The sequence below is a fragment of the Choloepus didactylus genome, chromosome 1 (genome assembly GCF_015220235.1).
Source record: "Choloepus didactylus isolate mChoDid1 chromosome 1, mChoDid1.pri, whole genome shotgun sequence".
NCBI classification, from domain to species: Eukaryota; Metazoa; Chordata; class Mammalia; order Pilosa; family Megalonychidae; genus Choloepus; species Choloepus didactylus.
This window is the reverse complement of record NC_051307.1, coordinates 166,754,265-166,770,150: the sequence shown is the minus strand read 5'-3', so window position 1 is coordinate 166,770,150 and position 15,886 is coordinate 166,754,265. Positions and strand designations below refer to the sequence as shown.

The following is a 15,886-nucleotide window of genomic DNA, read 5'->3' as shown; positions in this document are numbered from 1 at the left end:
TCCGTTCAGTCATCAAACATCTACCTACAAATAAAAGCCCAGGGCCAGATGGCTTCACAGGGGAATTTTACCAAACTTTCTGAAAAGGATTGACACCATTCCTGCTCAAACTTTTTCAAAAAATTAAAGAAAAAGAAACACTACCTAACCTATTTTATGAAGCTAATATCACTCTAATTCTGAAACCAGATAAAGATACTACAAAAAAGGAAAACTATCGGCCAATCTCCCTAATGAATACAGATGCAAAAATTCTTAACAAAACACTTGCAAATTGAATTCAAAGATACATTAAAGAATTATACACCATGACCAAGTGGGGTTCATTCCTGGCATGCAAGGATGGTTCAACATAAGAAAATCAATGTAATAAAACACTTTAACAAAACGAAAGAGAAAAATGAAATGATCATCTTGATAGATGCTGAAAAAGCATTTGACAAAATTCAGCATCCCTTTTTGATAAAAACACTTCAGTCAAAAGGAAGAAATTGAAAGACCCTTCCTCAATATGATAAAGGGCATATATAAAAAACCCACAGCCAACATAGTACTCAATGGTGAGAGACCAAAAGCCTTCCCTTTAAGATCAGGAATGAGACAAGGAGGCCCACTGTCACCACTATTATTCAACATTGGGCTAGAAGTTCTAGCCAGAGAAATTTGCCAAGACAAAGAAAAAAAAGGTATCCAAATTGGAAAGGAAGATATAAAACTGTTATTATTTGCAGATGATGTGATCTCATATTTGGAAAATGCTGAGAAATCAATGACAAAGCTACTTGAGCTAATAAATTCAGCAGAGTGGTGGGAAATAAGATTAATGCACAAAAGTCAGTAATGTTCCCATATATTAATAACTATCTAAAAGGCAATTAAAAAAATTCCACTCACAATAGCAACTGAAAGAATCAAGTGCCTAGGAATAAACTTAAACAAGGTTGCAAAAGACCTCTACACAGAAAATTACAAATTGCTACTAAAAGAAATCAAAAAGAACCCAAAGAGGTGTAAAGATACTCTGTGTTCATGGATAGCAAGGCCAAACATTATTAAACTATCAATTCTACCCAAAGTGATCTATATATTCAAAGCAATTCAAATAAACTGCTTTGCAGACTTCGTAAAGCTAGTTATCAAATTCATCTGGAAGGGAAAGGGACCTTGAATTGCCAAAAAATTCTAAAAAAGAACAAAGTGGGAAGACTTAAACTTCCAAACTTTGAAGCCCACTATAAAGCCACAGTGGTCAAAACAGCAAGGTATGGCACAAAGATGGACATACTGAGTAATGGAATTGAATTGAGAGTTCAGAAATAAACCCCTAAATCTATGGTCGACTGATTTTTGATAAGGCCCCCAAATCCACTGAACTGGGACAGAACAATCTCTTCAACAAATGGGGCTGGGAGAACTGGATGGCCACATCCAAAAGAATGAAAAAGGACCCCTACCTCACACCCTATACAAAAATTAACTCAAAGTGGATCAAAGACCTCAATATAAGAGAGAGCACAATAAAACTCTTAGAAGATAATATTGAAAAAATCTTCAAGACCTAGTAACATCAGGTAGCTTCTTAGACCTCACACCTAAAGCACAAACAACAAAAGAAAAAATAGATAAATGGGAACACCTCTAAATCAAAATCTCAGTGCCTCAAAAGACTTTGTCAAAAAGGTAAAGATCAACCAACTCAATGGGAGAAAATATTTGGAAACCATATATCTGTAAGAGACTGATATCCTGAATATATAAAGAAATCCTACAACTCAATAACAAAAGTACAAACAGCCCAATTCAAATGGGCAAAAGATATGAAACAGCACCTTTTTCCAAAGAAGAAATACAAATGGCTAGAAAATGCATGAAAAATGGTCATCTTCACTAGCTATTAGGGAAATGCAAATCAAAACTACAATGAGACACCATCTCACACCAGTAAGAATGGCTGCCATTAAAGAAACAGCAAACAACAAATGCTGGAGAGGATGTGGAGAAATTGGAACTCTTATTCATTACTAGTGGGAATGTATAATGGTACAGCCACTGTGGAAGACATGTTAGCAGTTTCTCAGAAAACTACATATCAAATTACCCTACAATCTGGCAATTCCACTTCTTGGTATATATGTAGAAGATCTGAAAGTAGTGACAGGAACAGACATTTGCACACTGACGATCACAGCAGCATTGTTCACAATTGCCAAGAGACAGAAACAATCAAAGGTCCTTCAACAGACAAGTGGATAAACAAGATGTGGTACATACAAATGATGGAATACTATACAGTAGTAAGAAGGAACAAAATCCTGCAATACATGGCAACGTGGGTGAACCTTTAAGATACAATGCTGAGTGAAATAAGTCAGACTTAAAAGAAGAGATACTGTATGTTACCACTACTATGAACTCCCTGAACAATGTAAAATCAATGTCTTATAATGCAGAATATTGGGGACCTAGAGATGGACAGAAGCTGGTGAGGGGGAATGATAACCTAATAAGTTCAGGTATGTTAATGAAGGTGAATTTAAACGTATGGGAATGGATAGAGATGATTACTGTTAATGGGATTGTAAGTATCAGAGCTGCACTGAAGGTGAATAGGATAGAAAGGGGTTGTTTAAAGGCATATATCCCACAGATCAGCACTACAAATATACAATGGTGCTTGCATGATATACTTCTAAGGTATGACACTGGTATAGAGAGTTGACAAGAGAGTGATATATGGGAAAAATCTATCTATTGCATGCTAGGGACTATAATTAATAGGAATACCTTACTAGTACCACACAAACATTAGTGAGAATTAATTAAGGGCTGAAAAGAGCTATGGGATGTTTTGGGTCATGATAATTGTTTAAAATGGAGAGTGATGAGGACTGTACAATTAAGTGATAGTAATGTGAGATATGGATGGATTATTGTGGACAGAACTCATGCTATGTGAAATTAGGAACCCCCTACTTTATAATCAAGCCCTCGATCTTGAGGCTTGTTCTTGTGAAACTTATGGTTGTAAAGGAGAGGCTAAGTCCACCTATAATTATGCCTAGGAGTCACCTCCACAGAACCTCTTTTCTTGCTTGAATGTGGACTTTCTCTAAGCCCAATTCTGCAAATAAATTCATCACCATCCCCCCGACATAGGACAGGACTCCTCAGGTGAGTGAGTCTCCCTGGCGATATAGGACACAGATCCTGGAAATGAGCCTGACTCTGGCATCAAGGGGTTGCGAATGCCTTTTTGACCAAAAAGGGGAAAAGAAAGGCAACAAAATCAGGTTTCAGTGGCTAAGAGATTTCAAATTGAGTCGAGATGTTGTCCTAGAGGTTACTCCTATGCAAGCTTCAATTAGATATCCCAAATGGCCATGCAGTATGACAACTCAACAGTAGTCCAGAAAACCCTGAAGAATACCCAGGTACCTATCTGAGACTCTATAAAAGTTTCACTCACTAAGTTTATTCTTCAGAAACTTAAATCCTCCAGAGAGCTCCTATGTCAGCTAAGTTTCAAAACCCAGAGGCAACAGCCTCCTCAAGAACATCAACCAGCTGCATCCCCTTTCCTCATAACGTCGACAACCTTTTCCAATATGAACAAGTTAGGGTGGTCACTGCCTACACAACCCTGAAGATCGGGAAAGTGATTAAACGGGAGGAAGGGGTAGCAATAGACAAGATAGAATTTAACAAAGGATTATGAATACTGAATCTCTATAATTTTTTCTTAGTTGCTAGGGTATCAGACCATCTAGAAAGAAAGAACTGAAGTGGTGGAATTGTAACCTATAACATTATTTGAAATTTGCCATATAGCTACTTGTTAAATTGTAATTTGAAAGTTATCACCTTTTTGTATACATGTTATATTTCACAATAAAGAAATAACTGAAACTATGGTACTGCAACCTATAACATTCTTGGAAATTTCCTATATAACTACTTGTTAAATAGTACTTTAAAAGTTATCAACTTTTTGCATATATGTTTTACAATAAGGAAATAACTGAAACTGTGGAACTGTATAAATATAACATTCTTTGAAATTTGCTTTCTAACTACTTATTAAATTGCATTTGGAAAGTTATCACTTCTATGTAAATGCTACATTCCACAATAAAAAAATACCCACGAAAGTGGGAAAGAATGCTGAAAAAAATACACGTGCGCACACGCACACACACAGGGATGACAATATGACACATTCCTTTGATCTAAATAGCCTTCTCTGGAAAGGTACACTCTATTTACTGGCATTGTATCCTAAGATAACAGCAGACATACGTGGTAGGCATTCTTGAATACAGAATTGACAATGTGTTCTATCCCTATACAAGAACATATGTATTTCCATAATAAGGTGACTGGTTGACATTTTTCAAGAACTGATAATCTATTTTTTTTTCCATTAAACAAAAGCATCATTTATAACCTTTCAAATTTAAAAAAAGTCTTAGAAGTCTGTGTCTAGATCATCCTATCCATTACTTACTGAATTGGATCCTGGAAAATCATATCCTCCCATGACTTTCATGTATGCTTTTTCTATGAGAGAAACCCACAATTCACTTTTGTTGTTGGAATAAGAACACAGCAATTCTCCCTTATGATCAACAGGTAATTGGTCATCAATTATCACCTGAAGAAAGAGAATATTTGTTTTCATAACAGGTACAAAATATCTTAAAAACCTTATCAAGAAAAAAAAAACCTTTACAACTGATAAACAAAAGGAACAACGGGTCTGTTATTAAGGTAATGATTGTTTCATATTTCTAGAATCTGATCAATTACAAAATGTTATAGACCTTTATTCAATCTTAGAAACTTATCTCACTGTTAGGTGATAATCTTGAGCCAGTTGAATGGCATGGAATGTCCATAAGAATTATTCGCATTCTTAGAAATATACATTATATCTAAAATAATTATAAAAGAGCCTCACTACTAAGGTAAATTACAATACTACCTGCCATTTCAACCATATAAAATAGTCTATTTTATGCCCTAAATCTGCAAAAAGACAAATTATTATAGTTGAAAAAATAGAATACTATGGCTAAAAATACATTTAAATAGGATAACCACCACAAAGATGTAGATTCTAATTTAAAAGTGAATTAGGAAACATGGGCTAAGAAGAATTTTGATCTAACAGTAATGGAATTATGCAACTGCATTTTGAAAGATTCTTTAACGAAGATGCTATTTAAATATTAGAGTACGAAAAACCATTCTCAATTATTTTATTTAGTTTTCAAGTATCAGCTACAACAGTGATTCTTAAAGGGTGTTCCCAGACTAGCAGCATCAATATCACCTGGGAACTTGTGAGAAATGCAAATTCTCAGACCTCATCCCAGTCTTAATGAACCAGAAACTCTGGAGTTGGGGTCCAGTCATCTGTTGTAACAAATCATCCAGGTGATTCTGTGCACACTAAAGTATTAATGAGCAACACTTCTCAAACTTTACTGTGCACTCAAATTACTGAGGGGATCTTGTTAAAATGCAGATTCCGATTCAGTAGGTCTGGAGTGGGGTCTGGGATTCTGCCTTTCTAACAAGCTCCAAGGTGAGACGGGAGCTAAAGAGTTCTAACAATGCAAGGACCTTATCACACCGAGTCCTTAAAGAAATTAAAGCAGTGTAATTTAAAACTTTGTATACATTTCAAAAAGGAAAACAGAATTTTAGAGCTTCTTACATCTCAGTTTATTGACTATAAATATAAAATCTTCTGTCTTAACAGACCTAATTTGCCTGGTTTTCTTTTCATGAAAAATAGTAATTAAGTACTATTAAAAATTAAGTTATTTTAAGCATTAGTAATCATTAGCTCAGTGTTACTTTTGGAACTTGTTATCAATTTTCCTTAAACCAATTTTTAAGACTTTATACTTTCATGATTTTTATTTTTTATTAACATATATTATTGGTAATAATATGAATAACAACACAGACTCATAACCAACCGAATGGACTTTAAAAATGTTTACACAAATAACATTTCTTAATGATTACACTCAAGACTCAAAGGTGGGGAAGGAAGAGAGAGGTGTGGGGGTTAGGGGAGAAGTTATTCACCTTTCTTGGAACACCATTGAGGTGAAGTTTTACCATATACTTTCCACACGGATTGTATTCTGGTTCACCATCCTTATTCTGAGGGTAAATTATGCTTTTGTGAGAAAAATAAATATTGGAATACTGACATTAATATGCAATATCAACCACTATATAAGATATTATATATTATTTAAACATATGCTATTGTCTTGGCAATTTCATAAAAACAGACATGAGAGTAATTTCTTGTAGCAGACCTAGAAAAAGAATTTCACCTTAGTCAAAGTACTTATTTGCTACAAATAAAGTACCCTATGAGATCACAAAGTAGAAGATACATTTCACAATATTCTGACAAGTACTCAAATTTAAATAACATATTCTGACTAAGAAATTGACTGCTATTTTCAGTCAGTTAAAATAATCTTCTACCATTGGCCCCAAGAAGTAGAGAGAAAACCATTCAGCTAAGCACAACTAAGGCAACTAATTATAAGTACAACAGAGATAAAGTTAGTACAACTCTATGAGAGAGATAAAGTTATTTAAAACCATAGAACAAGATAACTGTAAGAAACTATCACTATCAATTTTTAAAATAAATTTGGACCAAATTGAACACATTACCTATTATTTATTTATATGATCTATTTATCCATGATGCAAGCAATTAAAACTAAGGATTGTCTATTCATCTTTGTACCCTCAATACCTAGCAAATAAAAACCACCTAGGAAAAGTTCAATGAAAACATTATAATGCTTAATCCTTACAAAAAATGATTTTAACTAATACAGCTTTTAAAAACAGAAAGAAAAAGTATTTTAGTAACATTCTAGTACATTCCAAAGCAGTGCTAGTCAACAGAAATATGTCATTTTACATAATACATTTTATTTAACCCAATATATCAAAAAATATTATTTCAACATGTAATTGATATAAAATGCTGAGATATATTCTAATTTTACATTTTTTTCATGTAAAGTTCTCAAAATCTGACATGTATTTTCTCTTATGTTCCATCTCAATTCAGACTAGTCTATTTCAAGGCTTAAAATCCACATGTGACTAGTGTCTACCACACTGTTCAGTTCAGTTATAGAGTATCATAAACACGATGTGATTTTACTTTGACAAGTTTCATTTACTTTAAATCATATTTATCCTGCATACATTGTTTTAAATACACATACATATGTTCCTAAACTGTTTTACAGTATCTTTCCACATTCACAAATTATCTGCTTAACTTCTACAGAAAGGCCAATATATACTAAGTGATAGTCTCTTGTTACTTTCTCCACAGATAAGGCCCGATATCTTGGTGACAAGACAATGATTTTGTGAAAACAGCAAATGGGACAAATAAAAAAGTTTACCTGGTTATCAACTTCTTATTAAATCGTCTCTCGTAAGCTGCACTGATAGCCAATGACGCCACAAAGGAACAATCTGATACTATTGTCTGTTAAGAGAAATTTATTAAATTCATTCATTGGCAAAATTAATTTCAATATTCCTCAAATATATGGTACCAAGCACCTCCCTTTTTATATTAAATATCTTCTTGGCTGTTCCTTGAAAGGAAAATAATAGAAATGTCATATTGCTGATTCATATTTTGTTCAAAAAAATCCTAGAAAAAGTGAATAAGGTATTTCAATGAGGTTAATTTAGAATTAGAAATGAAGGATGCATTCCTTACATAGACAAAATAATTAGATATGGATGATATAGTCCTTACATAAATAAAAGTGCCCACTGAATCATACTGTTAATATTTGATGACAAAAAACTAAAAGCGTATCTTTAGACGTTGGGTATGATCAATTAAAATGAAAATGCGCATCAAAAGATTCTTGAATCATACTTCAGAACCATTATTTTTATAATAATGTAGAAGACATCTGTGACTTCAATGCAAAACTTAATTAAAGACTGCAATAAAGTCATCTTGTTCTGCCACTGAACTGTTTTATATAAGCCCAATATCTTTCTCTTATATCCATTTCCTTATTAAAGATGAAATTCAGACTTTCAAGTTTCTCATCTGCAAACACATATTGATAAACAGAGTCTACATGAAAATCTGTAATTGGTCAAAACAATTATTCACACTTATATTATCTCAGTATGTTTAAATCAGAATGTACAAAAGAATAACCTTTCCAATTTTACTGATGCATATGAAAATACAAACTAAGAAAAAATTCAAATCTGTATTTAAAGTACTTTTTAAATGTTTGTTTTTCATATAAAATCATACAAAATAAATGTTTACCTGTTTAATGCTAAAACTGGACACAGTGTAAATCATTGTAGGATTGTTGGTGAGGTCTTCTGGTCGTACCCATTTGGAAAACGTAGCTTTTTGTTTAGGTGACAATGGTAGCTTCCCCCATCTATCACTGAAGTGGTAATAATAATAATAATAAATTAATCTTAAAAGATGACTGAAAAGCAAAATTAAATTTCCTAGAGGGTTTTTTTTTTTTCCTTTTCTTTTTTTTTAACATATAGTGATCATAGCTATACTTACATCATCCTAAAATAATTCTCTGGTCAAATTTGGCTCTTTACACACAGCCTTGAATCCAATCAACCTGATCATATTCCCCAATTACAAAAATAGATAACTGAAAACAGAGGAGCAACTTAAATCAATTTATATTTGCTTAAGGAATATAATTTAAAAGTTTAATTTAGCACTGCTATGTTCATGAAATTCAGTTTCAATAACACGGACCCATCAACAACAGTACAAGCTGATTCACTGAGAAGGACCTAGGAAGCTACAGATTCCTTACCTTGGGTCTTGACAACTTTTCTCTTCAAGGTTAATGATAGTAGGTAAAATTTACTGAGCACTAACCATGAGCCAGGCACTAAGTTTAATCCTCAAAAGGACTATTAAAGCAAAAACTATCTTCCCCCACATTTGAAAAGGCTTAAAGTGTTTAAATAAGGTCATACAGCTAAGAAGGAGCAGAACTGACATTTGAATCCAGGTCTCTGGTACAGAAGACACCATTCTTATCCATTATCCTCTACTCACTATGCACTGGAATTATATTGTGTAGTATTTCTCTAAAATGGATGTATGGCACCAAACTAAAAAGTTCCTCAAACCACTTCTAAAACAAGAGCAATGGATCTTTGGGTTTCAAAAGATTTCTATGTTGATATAAGGTATATGATATCAAACTGAAACAAATATAACATTCTTTCTTCAAAAAATATTAATAGATATTAAGAGAAAGAGGATTTTTTTGGTAAGCATGATCTGCAAACTCTTGGCTCAAGTATTGGTTTTTCCACTACAGGACATCTATAAACCTTAAATAAGCCAATGTTTACCATAAATCTCTTAGAATAAAATAAGGCATACATCATTCCTCAAAGGTTTTTGGTGACCATCTCATAGAACCACCAGTGGTCCAGAGAATGTTTTGTTGCCTATGAAATATCAGGAGCTGATTGAATATGAAAAAATTTAAAGATAGCATCACAAAACTTTTTTTTTTGGGGGGGGGGGGACAAGGTGAATTCAAATTTACAGTCGAAATACTTAGTATTATTAACCTGCCATGACAATTTACAATACTGAGTAAATCCATGATTCCTTAATATCTGTTTTCTCAAAAGTCACCACTAAATTACCAAATTCAATGTTTTTTGTTAGAACTTTATAAATATTTAAAAAATATAATTTTTATTCAATAACACTTATTTTATGATTTTAAGAGTAATAAAGGACTAGAATAGAAATAATTTTTCTTAAATTACTGAATATCTCTAATAAAGGTAATCATTTATAAATTGTAGAGCCTTTTCCCAGTCTTCTGTCTCTGAATTAAAAAAAAAAGTTTCCTATTATTATTCTCATTGTAAAATAATCTAGAAAACAAGGAAAAACCTTACCACACAGAGTAGTTCAATTTAGTTTTTATTTTTGATTTTTCTCCAAAATTACTTCAATAAATATCTACTGAGCACCTACCACATGCCATCCCTTGTGCTAGGCACTGGGGTGCAACTTATTTAAAAGAGAAACGGTCTCCATCCTTATGAAGCTTATAATACAGTATGGAAGACTTACGCAAGTAAACACAAAATACAAATGTAAAATTCCAACTGGGAAAAGTGCTTTGCCTAAATTAAGGGCATTTGTACGGTTTTATATATATAAATTTTTTCAATTATAGTGTAAGCATTTTCCCATGTTATTAAATTCCTTGAAACTTGATTGTTATAAGAATGTTGTTATAAGAATACTGTAACATTCTTTTTATTGACATTCAGTGGTATAAGCACTAAAAATATGATTTATGTTAATTTGTTACACAAAGCTAGGATCTACAAGGTTACTTCTCTACTTGGATATGCCCATTCAAGAATACACTAGAATAACTCACGTTTTCACAATTACAATATTGGCAAATATCTTCACATAAATCTTTGACTACATTTCTACAAACTTCTTCAGAATAGGTTTCCTGAAGTGAAATTATTGGCTAAAGGGGTACAAACATTTTTAAACTATTTGAAATGCACAGCTAAATTGCATGATATAGCACTATTTAACTACACAATAATTTTTCAAGCAGCTAACCCTTTCTATATACTACTTGCTAGGTAACATGCATCATTCTAAGTGCTTTATATTTATCAACTAATTTAATCATCACAGTAACACTGAGTGGGTTTCCATTATTATCTTCATTAACTGAGACACAGATTAAGTAACTTGCTTATGACATAGGATTTGAAACTGGTCTAGCTCTAGAGTCTGTACCTTTAACATCAATGCTATAAAACTTTTGAGATGTAAAAATTTTCTTAGATCTTAATTAGTAACTAGGCATTACACAATTGCCTGAGTGATAAAATTAGGCTGGTAATTTATTGGTTTTCAACTAACTCTTACCCTTTCAAGAACAGCAAAACTGTAGAAAATGAGAAAGTAGGCCCTTTTGTTCTTCATAGACTCTTTCATATATTCTGTATATAATAAGGACTCAACTCTCTATGATTTTTTTCCTGATAATAAACACAATACTTGTTTGTTATACAAAGTTTGATAACTAAAAAAAAAATTTTTTAAAGTTACATCAACCAATTTTGTTACCTAGAGATAACCACTGTGAACATTTTGGTGTATTTCTTTACATAAATTTTTTTTTGCATCTACAAAAATATGAAAAGTAAAATAAAATTTGGATATTAAATGTAAAATTTTATCTTTTTAAATGTACTATATTGTGAACATCTTCCCTACATTTTTAAAGACTCATTTTCTATTGATAACATAATTTTTTACTGTATGATGTACCATTATTTAACCATTTCCACAATCATTTGATACGCAGTCTGATTCAACAGTTTTCTGCTATGACAGATAAGTGTTCCTATTATGTATATCTGACTGTATTTTTATTTCTTTAGAATGACTACAAAGAAGCTGGAAGTCCTTAATCAAAGAATATTTGTAAGACACTTGACATAAGCTGGCAATGTCCTAGAAGGCTGTGCCAACTAATACTTTCATTAATAACCCTTTTTCGAACTGGATCTTCTTAGAAAACAATGATTTTGCCATTTTATCCCACGTTTCCATTCAATTTCTTTGTGACTGACTTTTATTTCTATTATGATTTAATCACCAACTCAACAAATCTTTACTGAGGAGTGACTTCCTGCCAGGTACTGAGCTGGGCACTATGACTACATTAGGCAAAAAGAGAGCCATGTGCACCCATTACCAGGCAAAAGACAACAAAAGTGCTCTTGCTACACTGTCCCATTCCCCTCCCCTATCCCCATCTCTCTTTCAAATTTTTTATTACAAATTTTAATTTCAAGGCTATGAATTAAATTGGATTTCAGAATATTGAAAAACTACTGAAAAAATTATTTTTGAAGTAAAAATTGCAATATAAATAGTGCTTCCTTACCAGAAGGGCATCGGATAGGCAAAACGTTCTCTCAGGTCGACACTCATGAAAGGAACATATTCTATACCATTTATTTTTGATGTTGTCCTATAAAATGCAAGAAAAAAATCTAAAATAAATGTTCACATTTACCTTAATTGCCAAGCTTATTTAAACTCCTTAAAATTTAAATAACAAGGTATGCTACTATAATAAAATTCAACTTACAATTTCATGTTGCTATATTTGAACAAAATTTTCACAAGATTTCAGAGAATAATCAATTCAATTCAATAAGACTGAAATCCTTTATCACTAAAACTAGTATGAAGATAGAACTATATTAGAGGTAATGAAGGAAGTTTATTCCACTTGACCAAAGGACACAAAGTTAATTCTATCCTAAGCCACTGGGAGAAATCAATTGCTTAGTTATTTTGGAATTAAAAAAATATGACATTTATAATTATGAAAACCATATTCTTCCTATGTTCTGGTTATGAGAACACAGAATGGTAGTAGAAGGAAGTATCATAGATATTGGCTATGGTCTCTGGACAAATTACAGAAACAATGTCTGTAGTAGCTTTGCATATTTCCTTCTTAATTTGTGTATGTTTGATTTGTTTACATATATTAACTATTTCCTTCTCCTATCTTTCTTTTCCTTATTGTATTTAGAAGTTGTTGCAGGCTAACATCACACTTTGGTCCTTCAGTAACAAATTCAGGGAGACTGATTGCATTTGAGGACTAATTAATACAGTCAGTGATGGATACAATGTTGCAACTATGTGTCTCCTCATTTGGGAGAGGAGGTGACAACTTTTCACTTGTAAACATGATAGCTGCATTTTGTTAGCTGGAAATATGGAGTTGTTTTGTTTTACTATGAAAGTTCAAATGTGTGTAGAAAGGAGCAGTATCTGGATGCTGAGTAGCCGAAGCATTAGACTGTTACTGATTTATTGTCTTTCAGCTCCAATACCACCCTTCTATGCCTTCCTACATAGTATATCCTAGGCAAAGTGAGCTGGATTAATAGGAATAAAATTAAAATTTTCAGCAGAAAAGGGAAGAAAAGCACTCTCAGATGTCTGCTACATAGGAAGGAGCCCTTTCAGCTCAATTTTAGGAAAATTATATAGGAGCCCCTCTGTGACTTGCATGGCTCTAAGAAAGGTGAACCTCCTCCAGTTAAGAACAGCCACACCAGTTCAGAAATTTATCCCATCCATACTGATGTAGAATACAATCAAGAATTTCCACATTACTGTTATTTTACATTTTTAATACCCACAAGGCTGCTTCCAAACATGCTGAGCTGGATGCCTAGACCATGGTTCAGCAAACTCTCTCTAAAGGACCAGATATGATATATATTAGGCCTCTGTCACATATGCTTTGTGTTTTGTTTTTTTTTAACAACCCTTTAAAAAATGTAAAACTGATACATTGCTCAAGGCCCTCATTTGCTGATGACCTCTGGCCTAGATTTTTATTTCCAGGCAACAATTCCCCACTCCTAAGTATGATTACTAAATTGAATAGATTATGAGTGGTCCGCCCAAAGCCTTGGTTTTGCCCTAGGCCTTCAGTGCTCACTTTTGCAGAATGCTAGGTTTTTCAGAAAGACATGTACTGTCTACTAGAAATGCTAATACTAAAATATATTGGAATTTACAAACTTTACTTATTATGACGATGTAATTTATAACTACATGACAGTAAAACAACATACCATAACAAAGTCCTCAGTATAATCCAACTAACTCAGTGACAGTAAAATCACCTACGTCTATTATATTAGCAAAATTCGCCAGTACGATGAATCATAAACTGATTTACCTGAGCACTTCTATTTCTTCTGCTGTATATTTCTGTCCTTGTGCATCACATGACTGTGGAGTTATAAATGGTTGAGGTCTTTCAAGGAAGGGGCTAGATCCTAACGGAAAATGGGTTCTTACTGGAGGTGGCTTTGGTTTAATATTTGTTGACTTGGTTTTGCAAAATGGCTTTGTCAAAGGTTCACTCAAAGCTTCTGCTCTATAATAGAAAGAGAACCAGAAAAAACTTAGTTTTTATTCTCAAATTTAAGCTTTCCAGAAAGAAAAAAATTTACTTCAAGACCCAATCAAGAATCACTAATGTAAAACTGGAATATAAAATCCTTACATGCAAGTCAACTTTTCACTGCTTGAGCTACTCTCAAAGGTAAGGTAAGTAATTTTGCAAACAATATTCTGTCAACAACATTAAGTAAGCACTTATCAAATGTCAGATACTATGCAAGGTAAGGGAGATACAAGAATATATAAAATACAATCCCTACCCTTAAGATACTTAACAGTTTTATGGGGAAAGTGAGACAAGTAATTGTATCAAAACTGAAAGCTGCAAGGATGGAAGTACTACATGGGAGTGAACATACAGAAGACACTGACTTAACGAACTGGGAGGAAAGGCTGAATCAAGAAAAGTTTCTCTGAATTGATGCTTGAGCTGAAGAGGTGTTCATCTGGGGAGTGAGGAAGCATTCTACGTAGAGGGAAGAGAGAACAGCATGCACAAATGCACAGAAGTATAAAACAGAAGAGCAAGTTAAGGTAATTTCAAAGAATGGATGTAGCCCTCGTGAAAAGTACAAATGAGAGGCAGCAGGAGCTGGGACTAAAGAGGAAGGCGGGGGTTGGATTACAGAAGATCTTGTGTGATATGCAAAGAAGTTTTGACTTTTGTTCTGCTGAAGAACCAAAAAATCTACAAAACAGAGGTTCTTAACCTGAGGTCCACATAAAAGCTTCAAAAGTCTTGTGAGCACCCTGAAATTACATGCAAAAAGAATTTTAGGTACATTTTTTCCTAGAGAGAGAATACTTAATTTTCAACAGATCCTCAAAGGGGTTCCCGATTTACATACTGCCCCTCCTCCAAATTTTGGATGCTCTCAGAAATATCGGATGGGTTATTCAAATAGGTAATAAAAGTTATCTATGACTCATGAATTTGGAGAAACAAACTAGAGGTTGGTAGATGATGATGAAAAGGAGGGATGACTTATACCTCAATTAAAAAAAAATGGACTGGGAGGGAGATGATAGAGCTACCTAGGAGATAATTTTATTAATTTATGCTATAAATACAAACGCAATTTCCACCCTTTTCTTTTGTCTACTGTACTCCCTTAAGAGGTATAATTCTCTTGTGTAAATTCATTTCTTCAACAAATACATACTGCGTATACACTATACGTCAGGTACTCTGTTAGGTCCCTGGTTACAACATTGAATAAAACAGAAAAAATTCTCAGCCCTCATCAAGCTTACATTTGGGGATGAGATTGGAGGAAAGACAGACAATAACAGCAAACATAATAAATTGGTAGATTTCATAAACTTCAGATCCATGAGAATCATGGGAAAGAAAATAAGAGTAGAGAGTAGGCAGGATCACAGTGCTGGAAAGAGGGTAGAATTTAAAATAGAATGGTTACGACAGGCCTCAATGAAAATTAGACATTTAAGCAGAGGTTTGAAAATGGTAAACACATTCTATAATCTGAGGTATACATATGGCTGTAAATAGTCTCATTCTCAATTTTTCTGTCTCTAGTAGTAGCTCCAGAAGTCTCTCTGGAAGTTCTCCTCTTTGCAAGCCTGAGATTACAAAACAGAAGGCAAGACTTCTACTTCAAATATCCCAATCATTTCTGTTTTACAAATAGCAAAAACAAAATAAAAACTTCCTGACTGGCTATTTATGGAGATTCAAGCAGGGACTAGAGAAGGGAGGTAAATTTGCTCAGAGAAAGAAGACAGACTTGTTCTAGATCTCAGTCTACAGATGTACTTTTGTTACTGTGGCCT

General features: G+C 33.2%; 1 protein-coding gene across 3 annotated transcripts in view; it reads right to left on the bottom strand.

Moving 5' to 3' along the window:
- CAPN7 (calpain 7) overlaps positions 1–15,886 on the bottom strand; it is a 53,205-nt gene that overhangs the window by 27,960 nt on the left and 9,359 nt on the right. For all 3 annotated transcript variants that reach the window (XM_037845149.1, XM_037845141.1, XM_037845132.1), the window contains 6 exons: positions 13,866–14,066; positions 12,039–12,125; positions 8,366–8,492; positions 7,464–7,549; positions 6,100–6,193; positions 4,505–4,651 (listed from right to left, as the gene is read on the bottom strand). In XM_037845149.1, coding sequence (XP_037701077.1) covers positions 4,505–4,651; positions 6,100–6,193; positions 7,464–7,549; positions 8,366–8,492; positions 12,039–12,125; positions 13,866–14,066 — 742 coding nt within the window. The remainder of the gene's footprint in view (positions 1–4,504; positions 4,652–6,099; positions 6,194–7,463; positions 7,550–8,365; positions 8,493–12,038; positions 12,126–13,865; positions 14,067–15,886) is intronic.